At 41.8% G+C, this 27,089-nt stretch overlaps 1 protein-coding gene across 1 annotated transcript in view; it reads left to right on the top strand.

Annotated features, from left to right (window-relative positions):
• Positions 1-27,089, top strand: part of csmd2 (CUB and Sushi multiple domains 2) — a 234,610-nt gene that overhangs the window by 169,275 nt on the left and 38,246 nt on the right. The window contains exons 17-39 of the mRNA XM_061816677.1: positions 422-604; positions 1,581-1,771; positions 1,842-1,977; positions 3,453-3,647; positions 4,137-4,275; positions 5,291-5,478; positions 6,011-6,199; positions 6,611-6,727; positions 7,028-7,243; positions 8,788-8,976; positions 9,784-9,953; positions 10,078-10,234; positions 10,350-10,541; positions 11,420-11,546; positions 16,780-16,982; positions 17,147-17,338; positions 17,732-17,870; positions 18,029-18,216; positions 20,889-21,083; positions 21,674-21,790; positions 23,304-23,417; positions 26,290-26,385; positions 26,640-26,843. Of these exons, the coding sequence (XP_061672661.1) occupies positions 422-604; positions 1,581-1,771; positions 1,842-1,977; positions 3,453-3,647; positions 4,137-4,275; positions 5,291-5,478; positions 6,011-6,199; positions 6,611-6,727; positions 7,028-7,243; positions 8,788-8,976; positions 9,784-9,953; positions 10,078-10,234; positions 10,350-10,541; positions 11,420-11,546; positions 16,780-16,982; positions 17,147-17,338; positions 17,732-17,870; positions 18,029-18,216; positions 20,889-21,083; positions 21,674-21,790; positions 23,304-23,417; positions 26,290-26,385; positions 26,640-26,843 (3,837 nt within the window). The remainder of the gene's footprint in view (positions 1-421; positions 605-1,580; positions 1,772-1,841; positions 1,978-3,452; positions 3,648-4,136; positions 4,276-5,290; positions 5,479-6,010; positions 6,200-6,610; positions 6,728-7,027; positions 7,244-8,787; positions 8,977-9,783; positions 9,954-10,077; positions 10,235-10,349; positions 10,542-11,419; positions 11,547-16,779; positions 16,983-17,146; positions 17,339-17,731; positions 17,871-18,028; positions 18,217-20,888; positions 21,084-21,673; positions 21,791-23,303; positions 23,418-26,289; positions 26,386-26,639; positions 26,844-27,089) is intronic.

Below are 27,089 nucleotides of genomic sequence, written 5' to 3' on the forward strand. Positions count from 1 at the left end.
CATGGCAATTTAATGTGATGCACGGAATCTTTCCATCACTTGTTGATGTTATCTTGTCAGAATTTGCTCAGGGCAACACTTTGTAGTAGCCTTTTTTTGCATCTAATATGCCAAACAAACTACTTTTTTCTTTTTAATATACACATGCGAAGTCGAGTAAGGATGTCCTAGTTTTCATCTCTATATTACTTTTATCACCACAATACCATGAGCTTCGTGGAAACACATCTTTACATGAATTCCATAATGGTTGCCTATTAGTGAAAATGTCAGGAAGAAAAGCGTATTTATAATATATTATTATTATATTCAGAGTGACCAATTGATTCGGGAATCAGTCTATTGTGTAGCGAAGTAATTTTGCCTCTCATTTAGCTACACGTGCTAAGTAGCCGTCTTGTCTGGTTAATTATTCCGACAGAAATTGACCAAGGCAGCTGCGGCGACCCTGGCATCCCGGCTTATGGGAAACGAGAGGGGACAGGTTTCCGTCATGGGGACAAGCTGTATTTCGAGTGTTTGCCTGCCTTCGAGCTCGTGGGAAAGAAGAACATCACCTGCCAGAAGAACAACCAGTGGTCCGCCAAGAAACCCAGCTGTGTTTGTAAGTTCGCATGAGCTCAATGAATTTGTGCGCATTAATATGTATGACGGGCACCGACAAACACATGGTTGTTGCATAATAAATGGTCGGATAAGCTCCGCCGTTTGCAGGCAGCCGATGTGAATTTTGAAACAATACGCCGCTTTATTTTCTAATGATCACAAACAGAGGGAGTCGGCGTGAGGGGAACAAAGAGCTGACCATGCAAATCATTTGCATTGTTCTGTCACTGATAATATAACAGTTTGGTAATCTCTCTTATCTAGATAAACATTTGCAAACTCATTTTTGAAAAACAAAAACACGATTTAGATAATGAAGACATCCTTTTGTAATTGACACAGAGTAGTGACAATGTCAACAGAATGAGTGTCACCTAATCTTGTTTACTGCCTATAGTTTGTGAAGTGAAAACCAATGATGTCTTTTTTTGGGGAGGTGGGGAAGAATTACACAAATTAACACTGACAGATCCTCATTTTCACCAGTGCTGTTGCTATTTTTAGGCATCCAATGATGGCATTCATGCCATGAAACATTTTCTCTCGCTATACTGGATTTTGCAAATACTGTTTTTGAGGCAACGTCTTTTGACGTTTATAGACTAAGACAAACTGTCCAGAAGATATCACTCTTCATGATCTGAAGTTCTACACAATCAGGCATTGCCATCAGCGCTCAAGTATAATGATTATCTCATGTCCGCGGAGTGAAATATTAATCGAATATTTGAAAAAAAGTTAATTTTCTATTTTAGCTGATGAGCTTCATTGCACTCACTGAATAAAAATCAGAAGTGAAGAGCTCATTGAAAACTGGGCTCCCCTATGAATATTCTTTCATTTCGGTCCAGTCCCTTTATTCCTGCAAAGATTACTCTGGACTGAATAGAATGTATTACACTTAAGATAATTCAATTTCACATTTGGCACTTCATTGCTTTCTTTTCTGCACATTTTGTCCTACCTCTGCACAGTTTCCTGTTTCTTCAACTTCACCACACCCTCAGGAGTGCTGCTGTCACCAAACTACCCGCAAGAGTATGGCAACAACATGCACTGCGTTTGGCTGATCATCACAAACCCGGAGAGCCGAATTAATTTGGCCTTCAACGACTTGAGCATGGAGAAACAATTTGACTTCCTCTCGATTAAGGACGGGGGGAAGGTACTTTGGCTCGTGATTCTCAACTTTTAAAAAAAGTTCCTTCTGACAATGTTTGTTGATCTTTTGTTAGGCCGAGTCTCCCATTCTGGGCACCTTCTCCGGTGATGTTCTCCCTCCTCCCATAACAACCAGCGCCCATGTCGCACGCCTGGAGTTCCTGACTGACCACACGTACACAAACAGAGGCTTTAACATTACTTTTACGAGTAAGTACCAAAGGTGATAAACTGCATTAACGGTTTAGCGGGAAGCCTGGCTGGAATTAATGTTTTATGTCCTAGGCCGTGCGTTTGCCAATGCATATGCAAATGAATCTCATAAATCAAGCGCTATAACAATGAGCTACCTATCTCCCGCAATCTCTTCTACCTATATGCGACATAGTCTTCGCACAGTGACACTGCAAACGACTCCATGAAAATGACAAACTCATTTTTTTTGCCTATATAGAGGCTTGACATCTAAATAAATCTAGAACAAACGGGAACCATCCTTAGCTGACAAACACATTGCAGCAGCGCTCATTATATTCTATTCTGGGTTGCTGCTGACTTCTGAGGAAAAATCCAGATGGGTTTGTACATGCTGGTAAACCTGTTTCACGGCTATACTGTACAATAGTGATTTGGTTTTTTTTTGTTTTTTTCTAGAAGATTGTTGCAGTGCAAATGCACAAGTATGTAACGCGCTTGAATGTTGTATCCCAAAATATGAATGTTGCTGCAAAAGCCTGTGACCTCAGGTATCAGTTCATTTGTGACGGAACAACTTGCCACCCCAGAAACCAAGTATGGGCTCAGAATTGGCATTTTGATCAGAATTGCACAGCAAATTAAAAAAATCGGTGTATCTACATACTCCTGTGCTGCTATCTTTGAAATGTGGGCTCGTCTTTGATTTCCCATTCTGTTGATGTGATTGGTCTGGAACAGATGTGGCTGAAAGCACACCTGTCCATTCACCTTCAAATTTGTCACCATCTTTCCACCTCACCTTCCTTTTTCCCAAAACAGTTTCTAATACTTGACAAACAGCCCATCTGGTGTGTTGGTTGATGTTGATTTAAGGAATTGAAAGTTATATACTTAACAACTATTTCAAAATAATTCTGACCTTAACAAAGGCGACACAAATCACCCTGCTCAGAAACGGGCTCCCCAGTGAAGCCACGTTGTGAAAAGCACATGGCGGCTCATGCATTTTAATGAGAAAGTTGCAAGTGGTGAATATATAACTAATACAGGCTGGTGACAGGAGCTGTCAATTGAAGGTGCCACTTATTTCCAGAGGACAATGTCGTCTGACTAGAAGACGGCATACCCCCCCCCACCCCCACCCTTCATTCACGTTAATTAAGGGAGCGCCAAACTGCATTGAGACCATTTTGGGTGTGTTAATAAATAACAGCATGATAGATGATGTGTGGCTCACACTCTGTTCGGGTTCAATGGATCCATGTGGGGGATTCATCAACACCAACGCATTACCTTGCTGCGTGTATGCCTTAGGGTGAGTGAGAAAGTAGTGCAGGTGATGTATAAGTCGATTTGCCTTTGTTTCAGGTGTTTGACTCTCGTGACGGAGATGAGACTGAGAGAACAAAATGAAGTTGTTCTGGTGTCATCCAAAAATTGTAATTTATATCTCATCATGCTCCTCTCCTCTGCACATTGTGCTTTAGCATTTCGCCACAATGAATGCCCCGACCCAGGAGTCCCGGTCAATGGGAAGCGCTTTGGTGAAAGCCTTCAGCTGGGAAGCTCCATCTCGTTCCTGTGCGAGGAGGGATTTGTTAAGACGCACGGCTCGCAAACCATATCCTGCATCCTCAAGGATGGCAATGTGGTTTGGGACAACGCTGTTCCTCGATGTGAAGGTGAGAAAGGGTTAAGGTTGCCAGCCAATCGCAGGGCACATGGCGACAAACAGCCACACTCAAAATCACACCTCGGGGCAATTTAGAGTGTCCATTTAACGTTGCATGTTTTTGGGGTGTGGGACGAAACCCGGAGTGCCCGGAGAAAACCCACGCAGGCACGGGGAGAACATGCAAACTCCACACAGGCGGGGCCAGGATCTAACCCAGGTCCTCAGAACTGATAGGCCAACGCTTTACCAGCTAATCCACCGTCTCGCCTACAGACATTCGATGGAGCGAATATATGCAAACACATGGATTTACATTTTATTCATCCCTGCTATAAGCACACGACACGTGCGATGGGGGTTATGTTCCTTGGAGAAATGTTTAACCTTGAAGTGAACTGTCACCAATGTACTTTTGCAGTAAAAGAAATGGGATGGGACCATTTATGTATCCTATCATATATCTTAGTGTGTTCTGTCTTATCCTTCTTTCTTTTAGCCCCCTGTGGAGGAGAGCTGAAGGCTCCCAGTGGGATCATCCTCTCTCCTGGTTGGCCAGAACTTTATAAGGAGGCCCTTAACTGTGAATGGATCATTGAAGCTCCTCCAGGCTACCCCATCAAAATCATCTTCGACAAGTGAGTCACCCAGAGAGCAAATGGTGCCACTTTTCTCTTATTCTCAACGTGTTCATTCCTACTTTGTGTGTGTGTGTGTGTGTGTGTGGTGTGTGTGTGTGTGTGTGTGTGTGTGTGTGTGATGGAGAATTCTTCTGTTCATATTTTACCCCTTTCTGGAACCATAACAGTCAGTGTACACACACATTAGCATATATTGTACCCTCCTCAACTTGGATGCCATGTTTTATTGATTAAGTCCTCATCTGAGTGTTTGATCCCTTTTTATGTTAGCCAATTCCTGGGGGACTTGCACACCCTGACACTAACGGGAAACCAAATGCACACAAAGAAGCCCTTCAAGACATGCAAGAAGTTTGCTTGTATTTTCGATGCTCGCGTCTGTCAGGGGACGCTGGCGAGATGGAAGAATGTAATCTGCTGTGATGGTTGTGTGATGGAGTGAGAAACCGAAACAGTGTATGAGAATGAGAGCGAGACAGGGGGTTGTCGGATCAAACGCAACATTAACGTTTTGCCAAGGCTCATTCTCATGTCCTCATCCCTTGCCTTGATAGCACGCCATGAAAAATGAATACAACATAAATGTTTGTTCCTCTATCATTTTTATGTAACATCAATAAAATATCACAAAACACTTCATTTAGATAACAGAGCTCTGAGTGAGAGCAATTTATTCGGGCCTTTTGAAGATGAAGTACTTCGACTTACAAAAGGCAGAGACAAACGAGCAGTGTGCACACGCAGTGTCGCACAAACACACTCAGGGAAGCATGCAAAATACCTTAAAATACATCTGTAAATTGTGAATAATTCATCTGGTTTGAGCTGTTTTGTTCTTTAAACTTTTAGAAACTTAACCGAAATCAAACTTATACGTGTGCTAATTGTCTCTGGCTTTCTTTCAATTATTATTTTTCTTGGTTTTACTGTATTCAACATGGTGAATTGAAACCAGCTAAGTTCTGAAATACAACTTCCCCCACCACTTTAAAAGGCATTTCCGCACCTTCAGGTTCCGCACTGAGGTCAACTACGATGTCCTCGAGGTCCGTGATGGCCGTTTTCCCTCTTCACCACTGATTGGAAGTTACCAGGGCACTCAAGTTCCTCAGTTCCTCATCAGTACCTCCAGTTTCCTGTATCTCCTCTTCTCCACCGACAAGAGTCACTCTGACATCGGCTTCCGAATACGCTACGAAAGTAAGAATTTGCGTGGGTGAAGGCTAAATGTAGCATGGTCATTTGTCTTAGACAGACCCAAATTCAATCCAAGCAGCAGTAAGACTTGAACTCAAAGACCCGGTATCTTAAATCCAGTAAGAAGTTGTGATTGGAAGGCCAAGATTTAAGAAAGTACATCAACTGATAAATCAATCAAACATTCATCTCTATGCTTAAACATTTGGTCACCAGATTGTCTTAAATTTGTCTTGTCTTGCTCACTGTGGTATCCCTTTGCAACTCCTCTGTAGGTAAATCTTTGCGAACCATGAATAATTTACTATGAGTCCCACTCGAGTGGAAATACTGCGGAGTGGGAAAGAGGACTAAAACTTCTCATTCGTTGTTGAAAAAGGGATGCTCTAGTAAATAATTAATCAGGGCTGGTTTAAAAAAAAATTAAGCTGTATTTTCAATATTCTTTGTCCCTTGTTTGACCTAATGAAAGTCAGGGGATTTTCCTAGTTGTTGTACACGTCTCTTAATGTGTTTTGCTTGTCGTCCTTTGCAGCCTTGCAGCTGCAGTCCGATCACTGCGTGGACCCGGGCATACCTGTCAATGGACTGCGACACGGCAATGACTTCTACGTGGGCGCTCTGGTGACATTTAGCTGTGACGCGGGGTACACGCTCAGTGATCCGGAGCCTTTAGAATGCGAACCCAATTTTCAGTGGAGCTGCCCGCTGCCTAGCTGTGATGGTACGCTCCAGACTGCTGACCTAAAAATCAAGTCGCGTGCCAGATTTGCCTCCTGTTTTAAAGATGAAACATTAGGAACCGTATTTAGAGCACCAAATATGTCAGTCGTGATGAATACAAAATCAAACAGCATTACTTCTATCTGATTTTGTTTTAGATTTAAAAATGTTAGATTTTGTCATGTTTTATACAGGTAGCAGTGAACTTTTCTTCTGCTGTAAATGTTTTTTATATTTCAGGACTATTGATTTTTATTCACACAATATTGATGATAGTACTGTCAGATTCTTTTTTGTTTTATTTTCTTACAAATGCACATAGTCGTGTTATAATTTTTGACTTTCTACTTTGAATTGTCTCTTTTCATCTCCTCACGCACATGCACTGTTCCCATTTTCTCTTTGACACCAGCACTGTGCGGGGGTTACATCCAGGGCAACTTTGGCACCATTCTGTCTCCTGGCTTCCCAGACTTTTACCCGCACAACCTCAACTGCACTTGGATCATCGAGACCTCCCACGGCAAAGGTGAGAGAACAAATTATGTGTCGCAATGTCAGCGCAGTCAGAATTCCTTCACCTTACAATGTCATCTACCGCCCATCTTAATGGCCTCTATGCATTGACTAAGAAGCTGTCATTTTGTAAAAGAGGAGCACTGATAGGCTAGCCTAGGGGTGCAGTGCCAGGTGAAGACTCACTAGTCATATCGCCGTTGGAATAGTGCCAGCATCAAATGAACACTGCTGTTTTTTTTTCTTATACTGATCCTTATTAATGAATATAAATAAAATACCACTGACCCTGTTTCCCCCCATGCCTTTTAAGGTGTACAGTTCAACTTCCACACTTTCCATCTGGAGAGCCCTCACGACCACTTATTGGTGACAGAGAACGGCAGCTTTTCACAGCCACTGTGGAGATTGACAGGCTCCACGTTGCCGCCGCCTCTGAGCGCCGGTCTCTTTGGGAACTACACGGCTCAGATTCGATTCCTTTCTGACTTCTCCGTTTCGTACGAAGGGTTCAACATCACATTCTCTGGTGAGCATGGATTTCATCATTTGGTACACATTTGTTTGTAGGAATAACTTTTTGTTGTACATGAATGTAAAAGTCCATAATGCAATGCGGCATCATCAATGATTTCCAATCGTAGATCATCATGGGTGTCACGGCAAATGATCAACATTTATTAATTAAAATTATATCTTTGTTTCTCTAGCTATGCCTCCAGGATATAGTAACTGGCAGACCAATTATTAGGTTTTTTTTATTAGCTTTGCTATGTTTGCAAAACAGTGAGTGCAGTTCTCCAAAAAATTTGTTCAAATAAAAACATCATCGATTTCATGCAAAAGCCAGTTTGTGGCTCAGAATCCTCAGTTCATCTCTCAAAATCGATCTTTGTCGGTACAGCATGTCTTTGTGTCACTCTATAAGACAGTTGAGACCGCATGTCTTCTTTGTGTCACTCTGTAAGACTGTTTAGTCATGTTGTCAATCGAACAGCGTAATCTGGTGGGATGTTCTGATGCAAAGGAAGTAACTAGTAAGTTAATTTGTGAGTAAATGGATTTTTTTTTTTTTTATGTGGTGGTGTGACGTGAGATTTTTCTTAAGTGGAATGAGCTCCTTGGTTCAATAAAGGTTGGAATACATTGTAGTATATAACCAGTATGAACAAGGAGTACTGGAACGTACTTACTGCCTGCTACAGGGCAACATATGACAACAGCACAATCTACTTATATTTGCACTTAATGAAAAAAACTGAGTTTTGTCTAAGGATGGATTTTGTACTGCTGATGTTGATGATGCTAAATACTTGCCACAACTTAATACCACACTTCCAGACATAAAATCCCGTATCCTTTGAGAATGGTTCTCCTCCTGGCCCCTCAATTTCAGAAGGGGTCAACAGAAACCAATGTAAAAAGACACATTTATTGATATGGAGCTGCACTTCCTCTTGTTTTAAAAAAAAAAAAAAAAAGTCTAAATGTTACCATGAATACGCTGCAAAAACATGCCTGGCATGCAAAGAACACACCCCTGTGATAATAACGGCGTATAATCCACCTCTTGCTCAATAAAGGCTTTTCTTTCTCCCTGCTTTCCAAACACACTACTTGCATTTAGCGTCCATCTGGTATGTTTTGGGTTTTGTATGAGGATCTTAAATAATCCAATTACCTCATTGCCATAAACTATATTTTAGAAACTATTACGGGTTAACAACCACAAAACACTCAAAATGTCCCACATTGAAATCAGAACTCAAGTCAGTCAATAGCATTTTAATTAAAATGGGCTATTGTCACAAACAGTAGTGCTGAGCTTGTGGGATAAAATGTTCCAACTGTGTTACCACTAGCAACATGCAATTACATGAACCCAGATATGCATAATCAAATTGTTAATTACATGTCTTAATCTTACATTTTATGCTGTATAAGCCTTTGATTTTCTTTTTTTTTTTTAATGAATGTGGTAGTAAATTGGAGCGGTTTCAAGCTTGTGACACGCACATTTGCTTTTAGAACAATATGTTGAACTCTTTGTCTTCATTTTTGTTTTTTTCCCAGAATATGATCTTGAACCATGTGAGGATCCAGGAATCCCCCCCTACAGTACCAGGAAGGGGCTCCAGTATGGAGTGGGAGATGCCCTTATCTTTTCCTGCTTCCCTGGTTACAGACTAGAGGGTCCTGCGAGAGTGGTGTGCTTAGGGGGCAGGAGGCGGATTTGGAGTTCCCCTCTGCCAAGGTGTGTTGGTAGGTGGTCACATATTTTATTTTAGCCTGTCACCTCCCGTCCACCCTTACATAGTCATGTCTCCACAAAAGGCAAGTCGCATGCACTTAATTACACTAGTTTAATCCTTCCTTGTAATTCTTGAAACTTTTTATCTTATTGAAAAAAAAGTTGCAGTATGCATTTAGTTTAATTATCAGAATCAGCTTTATTGGCCAAGTGTGTAAAACCACACAAGGAATTTTTCTCTGGCAGTCAGTACTGTGAACATCTACAGAATGCTTACTTTCAAATGTTTGTTCTGGACAGTTATAAGTCTTGAATACCCCCCAAAATGTTAATCTAAATGCAATCCAGTTGCTAGTTTGATTCCCATGCATTCATAATATTAACTACACATTTTATGCATAATGTTTAACTTAAACGTTGGACCTTGAATATACTTCTCAGTCACCACCATCATTACTCTTGAAGTCATTTCAAATTTGACTGCTGTTTTCCACACGTCGTTACATTCCTTCACTTTGGCCCCTGAGTGGACCGGCAAATGAGAATTTTTTTTTAAGCAAAAATGACTGTTAATCATAGTCAAATGGCACTGTGATTATGTTGATGGACCAATCAGCATACAGTTGTAGATTGTGACCGCATTCCTCATCTCATCCATCTCCGCTCATTTCCCGCTGCTTGAGGGAATAACTACATACTGTATGTGCTGAGTTCCAATCATATAGCGATTGACTTGTTCTGTGCTCTCGCCAAACCCTTCCCCTTCCCCCTCTCTACTCTTCCTTCCTGCTCTCCCTGTTCCCTCTCTTTCTCTCTAGCTGAATGTGGCTCCTCCGTGACTGGCATGCAAGGGGTGCTTCTCTCCCCCAACTACCCCAGTTACTATGGCAACAACCATGAGTGCATTTACTCCATCCAGACGCAGTCGGGCAAAGGGATCCAGCTCCGAGCGCGAGACTTCCGACTAGAGGAGGACGACAAACTCAAAGTGAGAGATGGGAAGGAGTTTCCCTCCCTGTGTGTTTGCAGTCTTGTTTGTGTAGATACAGCTACATGCTCACCACTGATCACCCTAAATAAATATTCCCCTCCGTTATTATGACACTTTTCAGGTGTTTGATGGCAGCAGTAATTCGGCTCGTCTGCTCGGAGTGTTTACAGGCAATGACATGCTCGATACGACCTTGAACTCCACCTCCAGCTCCATGTGGTTGGAGTTCATCACCAATGCAGACAATACCAGCAAAGGCTTTGAGCTACATTTCACTAGTAAGTCAAAATCTCTCTGTCACAGAAAAGAAAATGTAGTATGGGTCAGGGATCCCTTCATCAATCCATTTATTCTTCCCTCCAATCCATGTTTGACGTTTTCCCTCCTACCAAGGCTTTGAACTGGTGAAATGTGAAGATCCCGGCACACCACAGTTCGGCTACAAGCGAGAAGACAAGGGTCATTTTGCAGGGAGCACCGTGTCGTATAGCTGCGACCCCGGCTACACCCTGAAAGGCCCCGAGGTGCTCACTTGCCTGAGGGGGGAGAGGAGGGCATGGGACAGCCCCTTGCCGCTTTGTGTTGGTGAGTAAGATCATCATTGTACAAAGTTTGACTTTATTTGCCAATATGTGCAGATGGCATCCCTCAGGCAAAGGTCTGGTCGCATTTCCATAGTCAGTGTTATAAAATACAAGATATGTGGCGTTATTACACAATAGTTCTGAAATAAACTGCCGGTGGAAAGCAAGCATTTTGCTCTTTTGAATTATTTTCTCATAAATGTGTTTTATTTCGGCAGCAGATATGATGGAAGGACTCACAATAATAATCTATTTTGGTTCATTTAGGTTCACGGACAGTTCATATTTTAGAGATTATTATAGGAAGCATTAAAATAACGAAATAAACGTCACTGACAATATACTTTGTAGTCATTCATCTAACATTTTTGTCTTTGAACTCTTTTTCTTTTAAGACTGCACAGGCAGAGATGACAAACTTCATTTTATATTAGTGTGCCGGATTTGCTGTATTTATATGACAGGAGATGATTATATGTGACCTGGGGTGTTTGTTGTTTGAGTGCATAAATGCAAATATGCACATTTGTCAATTTATTGAAAAGATATGGATATTTCCACTCTCTGATGGCCCTTTCCCAATATTAATGGCTGATTTAATATATTGTGATTTTTAGCTTCGGCCTATTTGTTTTCATGTGCTTGGCTCATAGCCGGGTGCTGTATTTCATCGCAATCGTCTTGTCCTCATCCCGTAAGCATTATAATTCTTCAATCTCCATTTGTATCCTGTATAGAGGAGCGATTATGCTCTCAGAGGAAAAGCACTTACATTGTCATCCTTGTCAGATGAGATGGCACACAAAATATGTACAAACTGCTTGCATTTTTTTTTTTTTTTTTTTTTTTTGACCCACAAATGTTTCCTTCTCTTTCCAGCTGAATGTGGGGGCACCATTAAGGATGAGGCCACCGGTCGGATTTTATCTCCTGGGTACCCTGCTCCGTATGAACATAACTTGCACTGCGTGTGGACCATCGAGGCCGCTCCTGGGAGCACTATTAGGTTTGAACAATGCTCTTTATTTTCCTTTGGTGGACTTGCTGCTAGTTTGATGACGTTCTCGGCTTCTGTTAAATGTACTTCCATTTGTGCAGTGGTGCACATCACACGCACAGGATCACCTCCGAGGTGATCTTGGCCTGTAGTTGACTTCCTTCTAGGTGGCAAAAATACTACTTCTTACTGAGTGGAAAAAAAAAATATTTCGGGTTCACTTGTGGAGAACAAGATATGACCGTGTACTTTGTACATTGTTGTATAGCTGGCTTCCCATAGTGACATATTACGTCAAAGATCCAGGGCTGTCTGCGTGTAGAATATTATCTACAGCAGCTTTAGGACATTACCAGTTGATCCATGACTGCTACATCCCCGTCGGAAGACATCCAGCATCAACACAGTTATCAACACAAACCCAAGCATCCTAAGAATAAAATGTGTAGCCTACAGTTAGGCGCTCTGTCAGTTTCAATGTAACGAAAGTAGTGGTCTCAGAAATTCCTCTAGTGTCCGCCACATACTCCTATAATGCTCATACAATGTTAGTCATATTGTCATTTCCTTGATTTATAGACAGGATTGAATGTGTTGGTGTTCATTGTTTTAAATAAACATTAGTTGTGTGTTTGTTTGTTTTTTCCCCTCCCTCGGAATGGTTCAGCGACCTCTTTCAAGTCACTCCTAAATATTTGTATGCAAAGTATCCAGTTTTGTCTCACGATGCATGTAAAATAATATAGCTTTTCGACAGAGTTATGCAGGATGCATCTGAATGCATTCTTAACTGCGTTCGCCTGAAATGTAGTCTTAACCTTATTTTCCTGCCATTCGGGAAAATAGCCTGGAGGCATTTTAAGACGTGTGCTAGGCATCTCAACATGGTCATGATTGAAATGCATGACACTTGTAGACTTACACCACAAGTGATGTAACATAATTTACAATGACGGTGTTTTGGGTCTGAGCGTATTTACAGGAATTAGGGAATTTGCCTTTTTTGTTTTGCAGTCAATATATGACACGTTCATTTCATAATTGTGCTTTAGCTTGGATACAATGTGAGTTTTTGTTTGAAACCTATTGTGTAGATAAAGCCATACTCTACATCTGTACATGAATAGCTTTATATGGTTTCCCTCCTTTTATTTGCATATTTCTATATACTGTGCTCTTTCTTTGGCTGATGTATTCTCACCATATAACATATTTTGCACATCTAACATTGGAATGTCCATCACCATTTTTCATAACGGTTCATTCGTGAGTTTGGCACCTCTCGTTCCTTGGCATTCCCCTTGTCAGACATACTTCATGTACATGCCTTTGATCCTGCCCACATAATTCCTTATTGAGAAAAAGATGCGGAGTATTTCTGGCATTCCTCAGATAGCAAATAGCACTCGTGAAGGTAGCGCAGAAGTCAAACATTTGTGAGCTGTGTAGGACAACCTTGAAAAAAAAAAATAGATTACTGGTGGGAGGCACAGGATAAAAATCAAGATGTGAAGATATAAACTATGACTGTAGCAACAGACCTTCAGCGAACCCTAACCCTATCTTACCGATTACTGTTATAGAAAAAGAAAGCGGTATTTAGTGGTGTGCCCTCTGATTGCAGAAATACTCTCTGTGGTTTGAACCACAGACTCACAGCATGACTGAGTACTTGGGTGTTGTTTTCATTTGTTCATGTCCACCTTCCCTGTGCAGTCTGGCTTCCTTCCAAAAGTGCATATGTATACATAACATTGTCTATTGGGTTAATTGAAATGTCAGCACTATGACTGAGTTCATTTTTTTTTCTTTTTTCCACTGTGTGGCCCGCCTTTTATGTCACATGTGATTGACTTCAGCCATCCCTCCTGACCCTGCGCAGGAATAGTGCTATAGAAAATGAAAGGATTGTGACCAGATTTTCTTGATCTTTCTTTATAATTAGGATATTATATAATCAAGTCACAGCACACAAATAAACGATGCATTAGATGCTCTTTCTTTTTGAGCTTTGTACTGTCTAACCCGATTTGACCCGACGTAAGCAATAATGACACGGTCAAAATTTGACCTTCAGTTATTGTTGTTGTATTATATACCTTGTACCATTTCGTCACACAAAGCAAATTTGCCCCACTGTCTTCATAGTGCATATAAAATTAACCACGTGTTAATATCAATTATTTTTCAATGCACACTCACCACACCAAAATCAGGCTCCCCACAGAATTTGCCATTGCAGCATGACTATTTTCTATTCATAGCACTCTCCATTTCTTTCTCTGTTTCTCTCATATGAATACAAAACAGCTAAAGCAGAATCAAAAGAGACCCAACGAATTGCATCCGTCCCCATCTTCTCTCCTTAGTGTGAACACATAACACGTGATTGAACTATTTTATCACATTAAGAGGCAGACAAGAGTCGAGAATAAAAACCCCGCGTTATCAGGGTTCATTACCCAACTTTCTTGATTCTATGATTTGCGCGGGCGATGACAAATCACTCTTCTTAAAGAAATATTATGTTTTGCCTCACAGAGCACCCAATCATGTGTGTCCAGTGTAAAAACATTAAAATGGAATCTAACAAATCTCACCCAAGTTTGTAAAAATGACTTCTATGACAATATAACAACCTTAGCAAACGAAAGAGCAGACACTCCTCTTTCACCAGCAATAAATGTTTACCATTACGTACTCCCGTCATCCCAACACCTTTTCCAGGCAGACACCCAGCAATGAATAACCGTGTTCTTATTTCAGATCCCTCCCCGCCATGAGCTTCCTCCACCCACGTGTCAGTGAACAGATAAATCTCAAAATAGAACATGATGTCATTCAATATTTGGCAATCCTGAACGTTGCCTTAGGGGGAAAAAAAAATCATGCTCAGAAGACTTGCATGCATCCTTTTTCCAAAAACATATGCAACAATTACTCACAAACAACAATATGATGGAGGTGGGAGAAACTAAAGGAGGCTGCAAATCAACATTGAAAACAGTTAAGAATAAGAGGTGAAATTATAATAATACAGTCTGGATTTGGAAATACGGACGGACTTTGGCTTCTAGCCAAGTCTAAACTCAAATTAGACTCTCATACAAGCAGTTCCCTCAGTTTCTCAAATTCTGTAGGAAGCCATTGTCCTTTATTAGTTCATAAATATATTTGGTGAGCTTATAGTGTCATGTCAGTGAGTTCAATCGCGTAAAGAACTCCATAGTGCCAGCAAAGAAGTCCTATTTTATTTGATCATTATCTTGAGCCTTTGCAAGCAACCCATCATATTTTGAGAGCCTCTCAAGCAGATGTGAAACCAAATTCATGCACCTTTTACTCATGAAGAGATGTATCGTAAACATAGTCTTGATTCACTGTCTGTGGCCTCTCCTAGTGTCCCGAATTAAAGGAGAAATGACTGACAAATTCCAACTTACTTGCTATATCTGTGGCTTAGTACAGTCACCATCAATGTATATTTTTGTGAATGTGCAATTTCCTTCTCTCTTTGTTCCGCATGCACTTAGCTCACAATCACGACACCTTGACAAATCGGCAATGCGCCGTATTGGCCTTCACAGAACATTGCGGAGTAGCCTCTGGCTGCTGCCCGTGCCTCACACGCTGTGAAAATCGGATTCTGACACCAATTATGCTAACACGGCAGGAAGTTGTTTCTAAACGTCAACATATCAGCGGGTTGCTGTTTTTCCAATGCATCATTTGAAGCTCAAAGGCTCTGCTCTCTTGTGTTTGTGGATACAGTATTTCTGTGTGCGGTTGAATTTAAAATTGTACTTTTTCGTGTTTTCTGGATCACTCAGTAGCTAAACTTTAAAGCGCAAGTCTCCAAACCCTGAGTGCTCAAGCTGTCTCTTATGAACAAGGATTTCTTCAGTGTATTATTGAAGCCTACTCTTTACTTTGTCCAGAAAAAAAGCATTTTACTTTTGTAACATTAAATGCCGTTATGAATCAATTGAAGCTGTAGTCATGTACATTTACATTAATATCTGCTTAAAAAAATGCCTTTTCATGAACAAGACCAGCCTGCTGGTTCAACTATAGTAGGTAATATTTGGATTTGGTGAAGCCTCTGCGCCATCCATGGAAGATGTCGCATTGCCCCAGTAGACCGGTTGAAAGAACGCTGTGTCATTTTGACTGACGCTTCATTTACATCTACTCGCTAAGCTCAAAAATAAATTGCTTGTGCCTCCTCATCTCATCCCAGGACAGCTCTTTGTTTGTGTATTTATTGATTAATTTTTAAAGAATTGAGTCAGCAGCAGCGGGGGGGGGGTGTAGTGTAAGTTATAAAGGCTGACATGGTGTATAGATTATTAAAAAAAAAAATCAAACTTCACACTTTTAAGTAGGTGTGAACACTACACATTGACAGCCAGTTTGTTTGAAATATCTTCTTGCATATGGTCGAGACTGCAAGCAATTGAGAATATGGTTAAGAATCCGCTGCGTTGAGACTGGCCTACTTTAGCAAGCTCAAACACAAATTCACATCCAGCTCACTTGTAACATCCAGCTGGATGACGGCTGTCTTTGGTGAAAGTGAGGAGTACATATTTTGACAGCAACATCTTTCTGATGTAGAGGCTGGAAATTAAATGCTGGGGCTGAAGTAGCGTCTTGAGTGACACTGCAAAACATCCATTGAATGCGGTGCATCTGGTGTCTGTGATTATATTTAAAAATGCCGTTTGTCCCTCTGCTTGATTCCTGCCCTTATCTGTTAAGGAAGGGCCTTTGGTCTGTTGTTATTTTAAACACATTACTGTTTTTGGTGCACTGATTCATCTGAATGCATTTGATTTTGATTTCAATCCATTTAAACTCTAAAATAGTCAATTTCCTTTTGGGCTTGTTTATTTCCTTGACATTTTTATTACCAAACAAATTGTTTGGTGCTGACAAATGTACGAGGGGAACAAAAAAAATAAAAAGTCTTCCTTTACTGCGATAACAGTGTTTAGATTTTGATTAGTTTTATAATATCTGTTGCGGTGGTTTTGTTTGTCTTCACTACATTGTACTCAGAGGTGTCTCTATTGTGGTAACGGCCCTCAACGGATTGTGTAGGTGTACCTATAATGTCCTGTATGAGTAACAGAAGGAAAGTTTTGCCTTTTGTAGTTTACTTTCCAGACTATTAAGATGAGCTGCAGCGCCTCCCATTGCCTCTAACCGTTTATTAATTAAATGTCTTGTCCTCAACTAGTCTGCATTTCCTGGTTTTCCACACCGAAGAGATCCACGACGTGCTTCGGATCTGGGATGGGCCCCAGGACGGCGGGGTCCTGCTAAGGGAGTTGAGCGGCTCCGCGTTGCCGCAAGATGCTCACAGCACCTTCAACGCCATCAGCCTGCAATTCACTACTGACTTCTTCACTAGCAAGCAAGGCTTCGCAGTGCAGTTCTCCGGTGAGGCTGAGGATCTTGACGCTTCTGAGGATGATGAAAGGGGAGGGTTTTGATGGTTTTGCTTGAAAGAGAGAACACAAATCCTCACAGGTTAACATTTTTTTTTTATAGCAATGATACGTTCATCTCAGTCAGGTTCCTTTTTACTTCCCCTGCTCCTTCAGTCTCTACCGCCACCTCATGTAATGACCCGGGCATGCCGACTAATGGGACCCGCGGCGGTGACAGCAGGGAACCAGGGGACCATGTTTTTTTCCACTGTGACCCTGGCTACATCCTGCAGGGTGCCAACAAAATCACCTGCACTGAGATCAGTGGTCGTTACTTCTGGCAGCCAGACCCTCCAACTTGCACAGGTACTCAGCACTTGAAGCACAGCATGCAAAGTGAACTGTAGCTCATAATGACACAAGGAGTAGAATGAGTTGATGTTGAACAAGTGAGGTGTTGAGCAAGATGATACCAGCAACGACTCGATAACCTCAGTGGCTTGTCTGAATAAATATCTTCATTTGTTTGTATTTTGCCCAAGACAGTCACTGCATCAGACATATCTAATTATAACGCCTCTTCACAAACAACACAGACTCAGTGGTTTGACATTACCTACCGCTGTTATAGGATGTGACCAAACTCTGTGCTTTGAGGAAAAAAAAGATTAAAAACAACTATTACTTTAATATATTAATTAATTTTAGTCCCATTTTCTGTCTGACCTACTTATTTGAATTTTTGAATTTTCTTCAAAGCTCCATGCGGCGGCAACCTGAGCGGTCCAAGTGGGCTCATCCTTTCTCCGGATTATCCGGAACCTTACCCTCACGGGAGAGAGTGTGACTGGACTGTTACTGTCACAGAGGACTATGTCATCGCCCTCAACTTCAACCAGTAAGTTTAACTAACTCGCGCGGAAGAGACAGGTATGCTCACCGAGGGACTGTGCCACCAGTCACAGCATGCCTTTTTGTTGTTTTCGTACTGGTATATAAATCACATAATCATTAAGTATTATGTTTTTTTTTTTTGTTTTTTTTTTTTGCAACCAGATTCAGCTTAGAGCCCAGTTATGACTTTTTACATATCTATGATGGGCCAGACTCACTCAGCCCTTTGCTCGGAAGCTTCTACGGCACAGACGTTCCCGATCGGATCGAGAGCAGCTCCAACAAGCTCTTCCTGGCCTTCCGCAGCGATGCCTCCCTCAGCAGCAATGGATTTGTACTTCAGTACACAGGTTTGTACTTTGTCTACATTGTTTCTTCTAACTTACTTTTCGGACTAGTCTGGGGTGAATGGAATTAACTATTGACCAAGACATACCTTAGAGACAGACTAAATCAATGAATTCAGTCGAAAAAAAAAAAGTGACTGCAGGAGTGCTTAAGTTCATTTTTTTGCTTTTTACTTTGCCTTGCTTACCTCAAAATAGTGTTTAGACAAAAGACAAATGTGTTTCCTGTTATGACAAGATATTAATGGACAGAAAATGCAGTTTGTGTATACCAACGCCCGCGAAAATAATCTTTACTATTTTGAACAAGACTAAATTGCAATAGCATAATAACAGACTCTTTCAGTCCATATTCATATTTATGAGCACCCCAAGTGCCCTGTTTCTTGTCTTGATTTATTTTAGTCAATAATTTCATTGCACCTTCTTCTGGTAGACTCATCTCGGCTCATGTATTTACGATGCGTGACACATTGAGCCATAATGCATTGGCAATCTGGTCAGCCAGGTGGAGCCAGCATGAAACTCATCACAATTCCAGTTTCCACACTTTCAATTCTTAACAGCAGTAAACCATAAGCAGATAAAATATGAATTAGCTCCCCAGTTGTGAACAAACAACATGGCACAAAAGCTCATATGACTACGGGTTGGGCTATTTGGTGAGTGGGGCCCAGTTGACAAGTAGGCGCAGTGAGTGTTTGGTCAGCCTGCCATTGAAAATTGCGTTACAAAATCTGCCTGCGGTGCTCTCAGTCTGTTTATCGAGTAATCTTTTTTTCTTTCTATGTCTCTGACAGTGTCTGATGGGTCTCTCCGGGGAAATATGTAGGCAAAAATGTTGCATGGCCGGATGGCGTTTGAGTAACACAGACTGACATCAACAGACATACACCAAAGCAAGCATCTTCGCTCTTGTGTCTGTCTGATCCAATATCATCATTTACTCTTTCACTTCAGCTCACATGGAATCATGTAAACTCTTTTGTGTCTTTTTGTTTTTGTTCATTTTAATGGATGAGGTCTCACGTCAATTTTCTCCTGCATGTAGAAAAGGTCCCAAGAAAACTCTTGTTCTTGTTGAAGTAGCTACCACTTTAGAAGCAATTTACGGTCTCCCCAGTATGCAACTACAACTGTTGCTTATTAGTCTTCTTTTCCTTTTGGCTTGTCCCGTTAAGGGTCGCCACGGCTTGTCATCATTTTCCATCTACGCCTATCTCCTGCATCTTCCTCTCTAACCCCAACTGCCCTCATATCTTCCCTCATAACATCCATCAACCTTCTCTTTGGTCTTCCTCTCGCTCCTAACTAACCTGCCTGACAGCTCCATCCTCAGCACCCTTCTACCAATATATTCACTCTCTCGCCTCTGGACATGTCCAAACCATCGAAATCTGCTCTCTCTAACCTTGTCTCCAAAACATCCAACTTTGGTTGTCCCTCTAATTAGCTCATTTCTAATCCTATCCATCCTGCTCACTCTGAGCGAGAACCTCAACATCTTAATTCTGCCTTCTCTAGTTCTGCTTCCTGTTGTTTCTTCAGTGCCACCGTCTCTAATCCATACATCATGGCCGGCCACACCACTGTTTTATAAACATTCCCTTCTTCCTAGCAGAGATTCTTCTGTCACATAACACACCAGACACCTTCCGCCATCTATTCCAACCTGCTTGAACCCGTTACTTCACTTCCTTACCACACTCACCATTGCTCTGGATTGTTGAACTTAAATATTTGAAGTTTTCTTATTAGAGTAACAGGTCGAACAGGGGAAATGAGTCGGGAGGTTGAAGTCCACCAACGTAGAGGGTCCATCCTGACAACAGCTTTTGCTTTGGGGACGACCTCAATATAAGCCATGTTATATACTCCAAGTTAGAAAGTGCATCATGACGATGATCTCAGTGTATCAGGAGAATGATCTAGATATTGATTTGATGAATCAAATCAGCTTTATGGTACACAACAGGAGGATGTTGCTATGTGAACAGCAGGTGTTGGAAAATGAGGAGATTGAAACAGAAGCCCTGCTAAGATACAAGGAACCCATGCCAGGGCCTGAGGCATAATTTGCTTAGACGCACATGGGGGGTAGTCACCAGATATGGAAGTGAGCTGTGCTTAAGAACGATCAGGGGATGTGAATTATACGGAATTGACTAGTGGCCTCTCACATTGGTCTCCATCCCCTGAGATCTATGTGCCACATTGAACAATACATCGTTCTTACGGCCTCATAAGCAGTGACTCATGTTTGCTTGGATATAATGTTTGCACACTCGTGTCGGTTTGTGAGCACAAAAGTAAGCGTTTGTTTGTCCATTGTCTTCTTCCCGGGAATGGACAACAACTTTATGTGAGAGAAGCGGTTGTGTGTACTCAGCAGACCTTGGCCCTGACCACTGCCACTCTCAATCAGCTGCCTGTCTATCTCCAGAGCCATACACATACCATCAGCAGCGGCAGATGAGACGGTGCCGTCAAGGGCCAGAGAGAAAAGACAGCCAATGAGATAGATTTACTTAAAATAGAAAAGCAGCGATGCGAGTGAAAAAAGTGTAGGAGGCTACAAGCCACTGCTGTGTTTGGAAAAATCATTTCATATACAGTATGTCAACATGCGTTATAACCATGCCTTATTTTCCACTGTGTTACCTCTTTCCACACAGAGAACCCGCGGGAGTCTTGCTTTGAGCCGGGTCTGGTGCGCAATGGGTCGAGGGTGGGAACCGAACTCAAGCTGGGCTCCGCCGTCGCTTACCACTGCGACAGTGGCTACACACTAGAGGGAGGACAAACCCTCACATGCATCATGGGAGCAGATGGCAAGCCAAGCTGGAACAAACCCAAACCCATCTGCACTGGTAAACACTGACATCTGGAGACAGTCCAGAGAAGCCACACATTCCACAGCAATGCTCACAGATTTATCCCATGTAAACATACACTTAAGATGACACTTTCTGTAGTTTACTGTGACAACATGGATAAGGGTGTACATGGCAAAACATAAAACTGCTTATATTTAATGACCTTAAATCACTATTTGCATTGTGACTTGAGTTGTAGAGCTGATTGCAGTTTAATACAATAATGAGTTTATTCATAAATCTAGCATAGCAAAGTGTTCACATACATTTTCTTGCAACCGTACATTATTTGCAAATATCTTCAAATGAGTGAGGCACCTTAAAACCCCGCTTCACCCTGATGAACCCGGAGGGACACGTGAAAAACATTGGACTTTTGCTGTGGCAAACACCAGTGACACCTTACAGCCAAAGCCCGATCAGACAAGGAAAAGTAATTTGGGAGTGACGGAACAGAGGGGCTTGGGCAAGCACGAAGAAAATTAATCAAACATTATAAGATCAGTGCATTTTTCTTCTTTGCTTGCTTTGAGATTGTTGATCGTCTCGCCTATCGTGACTAATTATTCTGGCTGTCACTCTAGCGCTGTGCGGTGGACAGTACTCTGGTTTGGAAGGAGTGGTCCTGTCTCCTGGTTACCCTGGCAACTACAGCACTGCAAGGATATGTCTTTACTCTGTGGTGGTTCCTCAAGATTATGGTAAGACAAGTAATGTCCCGTATCATTTTATTTGCGGTTGATTATCATACAGTGTATTACTTGAAGAGCTCATTTAGGTATGAGCCTTGATATGTTTTTCCTCCAATGAACCGATGAGATAATGCTACAGAGATTTCTTTTCAGAACCATCACTGGCAACCCTTCATCTTTTCTTGAAACTATCCTGAATTGGTTTGGATGGTATCTGATACAGAAAAAGAAATAAATTACTAGAATGAATTTTTTTTTAGAACTCTTTTCAATGATAACCTTTAATATTTTAGTCAAACTCTTATAGCTTCTTCAATAACTTGGGGTGTTATCTGATACAAAATGAATAGGGTCAAATTTGTACAGTTTCCTTATCAACGATCGACAAGCTGCAGTTTTCTTTATGGGATTACTGTTGTCACCTTTCTCCCAATAAAGTCTCAACTGATTTTCTTCAAACTTTTAAGGGATTATTTTTCACTGTCAAAGAGAGTGAGAATCCTAGAGTAATGGTAAAACTGCCTGGAAGAATAAAACTCCTGTAATGCTGTCCAACTACTGTGACTGTCACTTGAGAAATGTAATCGCTATTTTACATATTCAGCGAGGAAAATACCTGACCCCTAATTGGGATGTGGAAGATCAAGTTTTATCAAGGCCTTTTGAAATTTCCATATTAAGAAGGTTCAGCTTCCCAATGTGAAAATGTGGTCAGATAGCTGCAAGCGATTGACAAAAAAAAGTTATTTCTTGCTCACATTCTGCTTCTGATGTTCTCTTTACCCTTCACATTGTTTCTCTTGCTTCTCATTGACTTCAGCATTCATATTGTATCATTAAGTCAAACTCAGCAACTTGCTTCTGAGAACGCATGTGCGGTAAATGCACCCATTACAAAAAAGGGCAATGCTTCAAATGAATGCGCTCACATCCCTCTTGTTGGAGTTTCCATGACGGATTTGGGAGTACGCAATAACCCATGTTTGCATTTTCCTGGAAATCGATTCCAATGCTCAAAAATAACTATCGCTGGTATTCATTCAGGCCTTACATGGTTTAATCCACTAATGGAAGCTGGTGAGCCTTGTTTGTCTCTTTGCAGTTAAGGTCTTGCAACCAGTTTCCTATACCCTCCTCGTTCTTGCACTTGCCAACCTCACGCAGATTATTACATCTGAAAGGTTAAATACTGTATGTCCCAGCAATAACAGTTGGGAGGTTTGGCGAACTGATGGAGGTAAGACAGCACACAGATTTATTGGCTGCCATTGCAAGAAACCCTTTTATCTGCTGCCAAACCATTGAGCCAAAGCACTAGTTTAAAAATTCCCTTTGTCACATCAGTTAGAGGTTGTGTTTTCACAGGTGGCGACGTTACCCACCTTGCACGTGTTCATACAGGGTCTTTGATCAGTCGATATTCAATTCGTGGTTCACACGTCACATACCCGCATCGATTTAAACCATATTTCAACACAACTTCTAATTCCACCACTTGTTTTTTTTTTTTTTTCTTTTTTAGTGGTCTTCAGCCAGTTTGCATTCTTCCAAACAGCTCTGAATGACATTGTGGAGGTTTTTGATGGTCCCACACAGTCTTCCCGTGTTCTTAGCTCTTTGTCTGGAGCACACACAGGTAACGCACGCACATACACACGATTCATTGACAGTTTGATCTCATTACCATTATTTCTGACATGAGTAAGAACTGAATGAAATGTCTAAGCTTTCCCCCTAATTACAAGCCTTGGATTGACATATTGCTGACAGAGGCAAAGATGCAGCAGCAGGTGGGCTCTACTGAGCCGTAACACAATGCATAAGCGACGTCTGACTTCATCGCAACGATAACAAATCATTAGACATGCTCATAATTGCATGGAAATGCACCTGTTGTATTAGTGTGACACAAATGTGTATGTGCGAGCAGTTATACAGATCAGCAAAAAAAAGGATTTTGTTTTATTTATATTTTAAGCATGTAAAGGACAGCCATGCCAGAAAATACAAACATTCTTTGACTGATTAGTTTTCCATCTTCTCTTTGCTTTGGTTTTCCCCTATAGACATCTGGTTCTCATATTTGGTACACCTGCAAGTAATACAAACGTAATCAGGCATAAACACAAATTTGAATTTCACTGATGACATCCATTCCTAATTAATGTTTGCATAATTACTATCAAAGTGTTACTGTTGCCTTTGCGCTCATCCAAAAATGTATAAAGATAGCTCCAATAAATCTAATGTTTTCAGATAAGTTCAGAACACCAGTCAACAGCACATAATTTTTAGACTACAAGAATATAACAACTGCAAGTAATAACAGAATGGAAGAGAGAGAGATGGAATGTTGGCTGTAGCATCGATGCTGTAGTAAAATAGATGGCCATGTTTAACACGTGCCACGAAAGATGTTAAACAACTTACTTCAACAAGACGGATATTTTGCCAACGTGAAAATGTGTGAAACAGTGTGAAATTACAGCATTTTTGTATCTCGGTCAGTCTTTGACTCGACAAAAGCAAGTATGATTACTTTGGTTTCTGTCCAGGGAAGGCAGCGGAAAGAAAAAAAAAAGCCCCCATTGAGTTCACTACTTCACTACTCTGTAAACAAGATGCTATATTAACTGAGGACTGTCGGCCAACTCACAGAACTCACTAAGCATGCAGAGCAAAGCAAGGCTGACACTGTCTGGCAAAGGAAGACAGACTTTAGGTCTACAAAGGTGGTTTCCCCTAAGAACGCAGGCACCGTGTTCTCAAATACCAAAGTAAGAAAGATAACGTGGGCTCATTGGCGATGATGTATCATTTGCAAGGTTGGAGTAGAAAATGCTGAACATATCATGAGAAGATAAGCTATCACATTACGTTTTTGAACTCAATGAAGACACTTCGTAGAATGTGCTCGGCAGCTTTAACAGCTTCACTTTACAGAAAGACTTTCCACACGAAGTGTGTCCCTGACTTGACAAGTGCATTCAGAGGTCACCGACTTTGTACGAGGGAGGGAAGCTCGCCATCGAGATCGCTCGGGACGTGATTGATGGAGTTCACATTTTTAAACGCCGAACTGATCCAAGGATGTTGTTTTGCATGAAAACTGTTTATCGCTAAGCAGTTGGAACATTAATCTCAGCCATAACTGCTGAATCCAAACCAGCTAACACCATCAATTATTTGGGGGGGGGGGAACTGGATTTCTGCCAAAGCTGCGCTGGCTTTCCTTCAAATCAGTGCAGAGGAGCTGTAAAAGTGTGACCTGGTTTGCAGCTCGACGCTGACCAGAGTCGTGATAAGCTACTTGCTGACACATGTCTGATCTGTTAAGGTGAACACGTTCCCTGCACAGCAAATTATGAAGCGTCCACTATGACAGCATACAGCGGGGCTTTCCTGCAGTTAACGACCCAGCATGCCCTCGGGTCCCGGCTGCGGCACCCGACCAGTCATCGCCATGACACTTCTACAGCTCTGCCTCTTATGATGCAGTGTCTACGATAAGAGAAAGATGTGAAACACATATGCAGAATAAAGTGACAGTGCAGCTTCTGGAGAGACACAGAAACACACATAGTATGATGTTTCCTAAGGGGGATAAGCATGTCTGCCTCCCCACTACAGTGCGACAGCAAGCAGACAGCAAACAGCAAGCATGTCATGAGATCCTTCGCCGAGAGGCCGTCAGCAGCTTGAGCGCCAAAGACTGAGAGGCAGAGATACTCGAGCATGATTTTGTGTTCTGCGCCTCCCATCTCTGTCGAAACATTGCAGGGTTTAATTAAGATGTGAGCACATTGTTTTTTTTTTGTTTGGGGGGGGGGGTGAGTGGGGAATTTCCGTCAAAAAATATTTATCTCCAGTATCTGGATAAATTCTATTCTTGTGTTTTCACCCCAAGATATAAACAATAGTGGGACCAAAACTATAAAACCAATCCTAAGTCAGTGAGGTTTTAGTCCGATGGTGGTTTAAGTTCAAACATCTATCAAAATCTATCAATATTTCATGAAAGAGAATCAATAACCTTTGCTTATCCTAACGTGCTGACGCACTGACACCCGAGCTTTAATAAAAGGGCGTTGCCACCGATGTGTTAAAACTGGAACACAACCTTTATTTAGACCAATATTTCTTCACTTTATGGAAAAAAAATGGCACGTGAGTTAACCCTCTCCAGTTTTCAGTGTCTCAATTAGCCTTGTATGCACGCTGTCAGAGCGCAGCTTAATTTTGTATAGCTGGCCTGCCAGTGAGCCGTGACTCGGGTGACGTTCCAATCCCTCCCGAACGTGTAGAATGTCCTTTAAATACTGTCTACATTGCCCAGGGCCTCGCACAGTATCGGTGATAAACCCGAGTATGAAGTGAATTCTGTATTTCACACTCAGCTGAGTGAAACCAGAAGAGATGAGAATGTCCTGTGCCCACGCGTTTACAGTCTGCACTAAAGGCACTTAGTTTATAACATTGCAAATTGTTTCTTTTACACAATCTCTCAGGCGAGTCACTGCCATTGGCGACCACCAACCAAATCCTGATACGCTTCACTTCCAAAAGCCAATCCAGCTCGAGGGGATTCCACCTGGTCTACCAAGGTGAGTGAGGGTATATCACGCAGGTGGCTGCACACACCTGTACATCCGCAGATTGTACATCAAATCTGAAATCTCAAATTGGCACTCCATAATTGATTCTCTCATGAGTCCTTCACTCGATAGCTCAGTGATGTTCAGCATCTAAAGATGATATGACAATAATAAACTTGTTTGGACTTGAGTTCCAAATATTGTTTTTAGACGGGAAATGTGTAATGTGTAATATGTCATGTGCTTTCCCTTGCGCAACACAGCTGTCCCGAGGACCAGTGCGACCCAGTGCAGCTCGGTCCCCGAGCCCCGGAATGGCCGACGAATGGGCAACAATTTTGCTGTTGGCGCTGTGATTCGCTTTGAGTGCAGCCCAGGTTATGTGCTCGAGGGATCGAGCGCCACTGAATGCTTGACAGTGCCCAATGCACTGGCACAATGGAACAGCTCCATCCCCAGCTGCATAGGTAGGACACAGACCGGTTTTCATCTTTCTTTCTTCCTTCTGTCCTTAAAACAAGCAGCCTCGCGTGTGAGCCGGGCGTTAAACTGACACAGATTAGTGCTGCGAGCCATTGTCTGTAGAACACACATTCAGGCGTGCAGCACAGAGGTGGTAGGTCACGAGTAAACACCCCGACAGAAACACACTAAGAAGTTCACATGTTCAAAATCGGAACATTCCGCAAACAAACACACATACACACAGGAAA

This window comes from Syngnathoides biaculeatus, chromosome 1 (assembly GCF_019802595.1).
Source record: "Syngnathoides biaculeatus isolate LvHL_M chromosome 1, ASM1980259v1, whole genome shotgun sequence".
In the NCBI taxonomy this organism is placed as follows: Eukaryota; Metazoa; Chordata; class Actinopteri; order Syngnathiformes; family Syngnathidae; genus Syngnathoides; species Syngnathoides biaculeatus.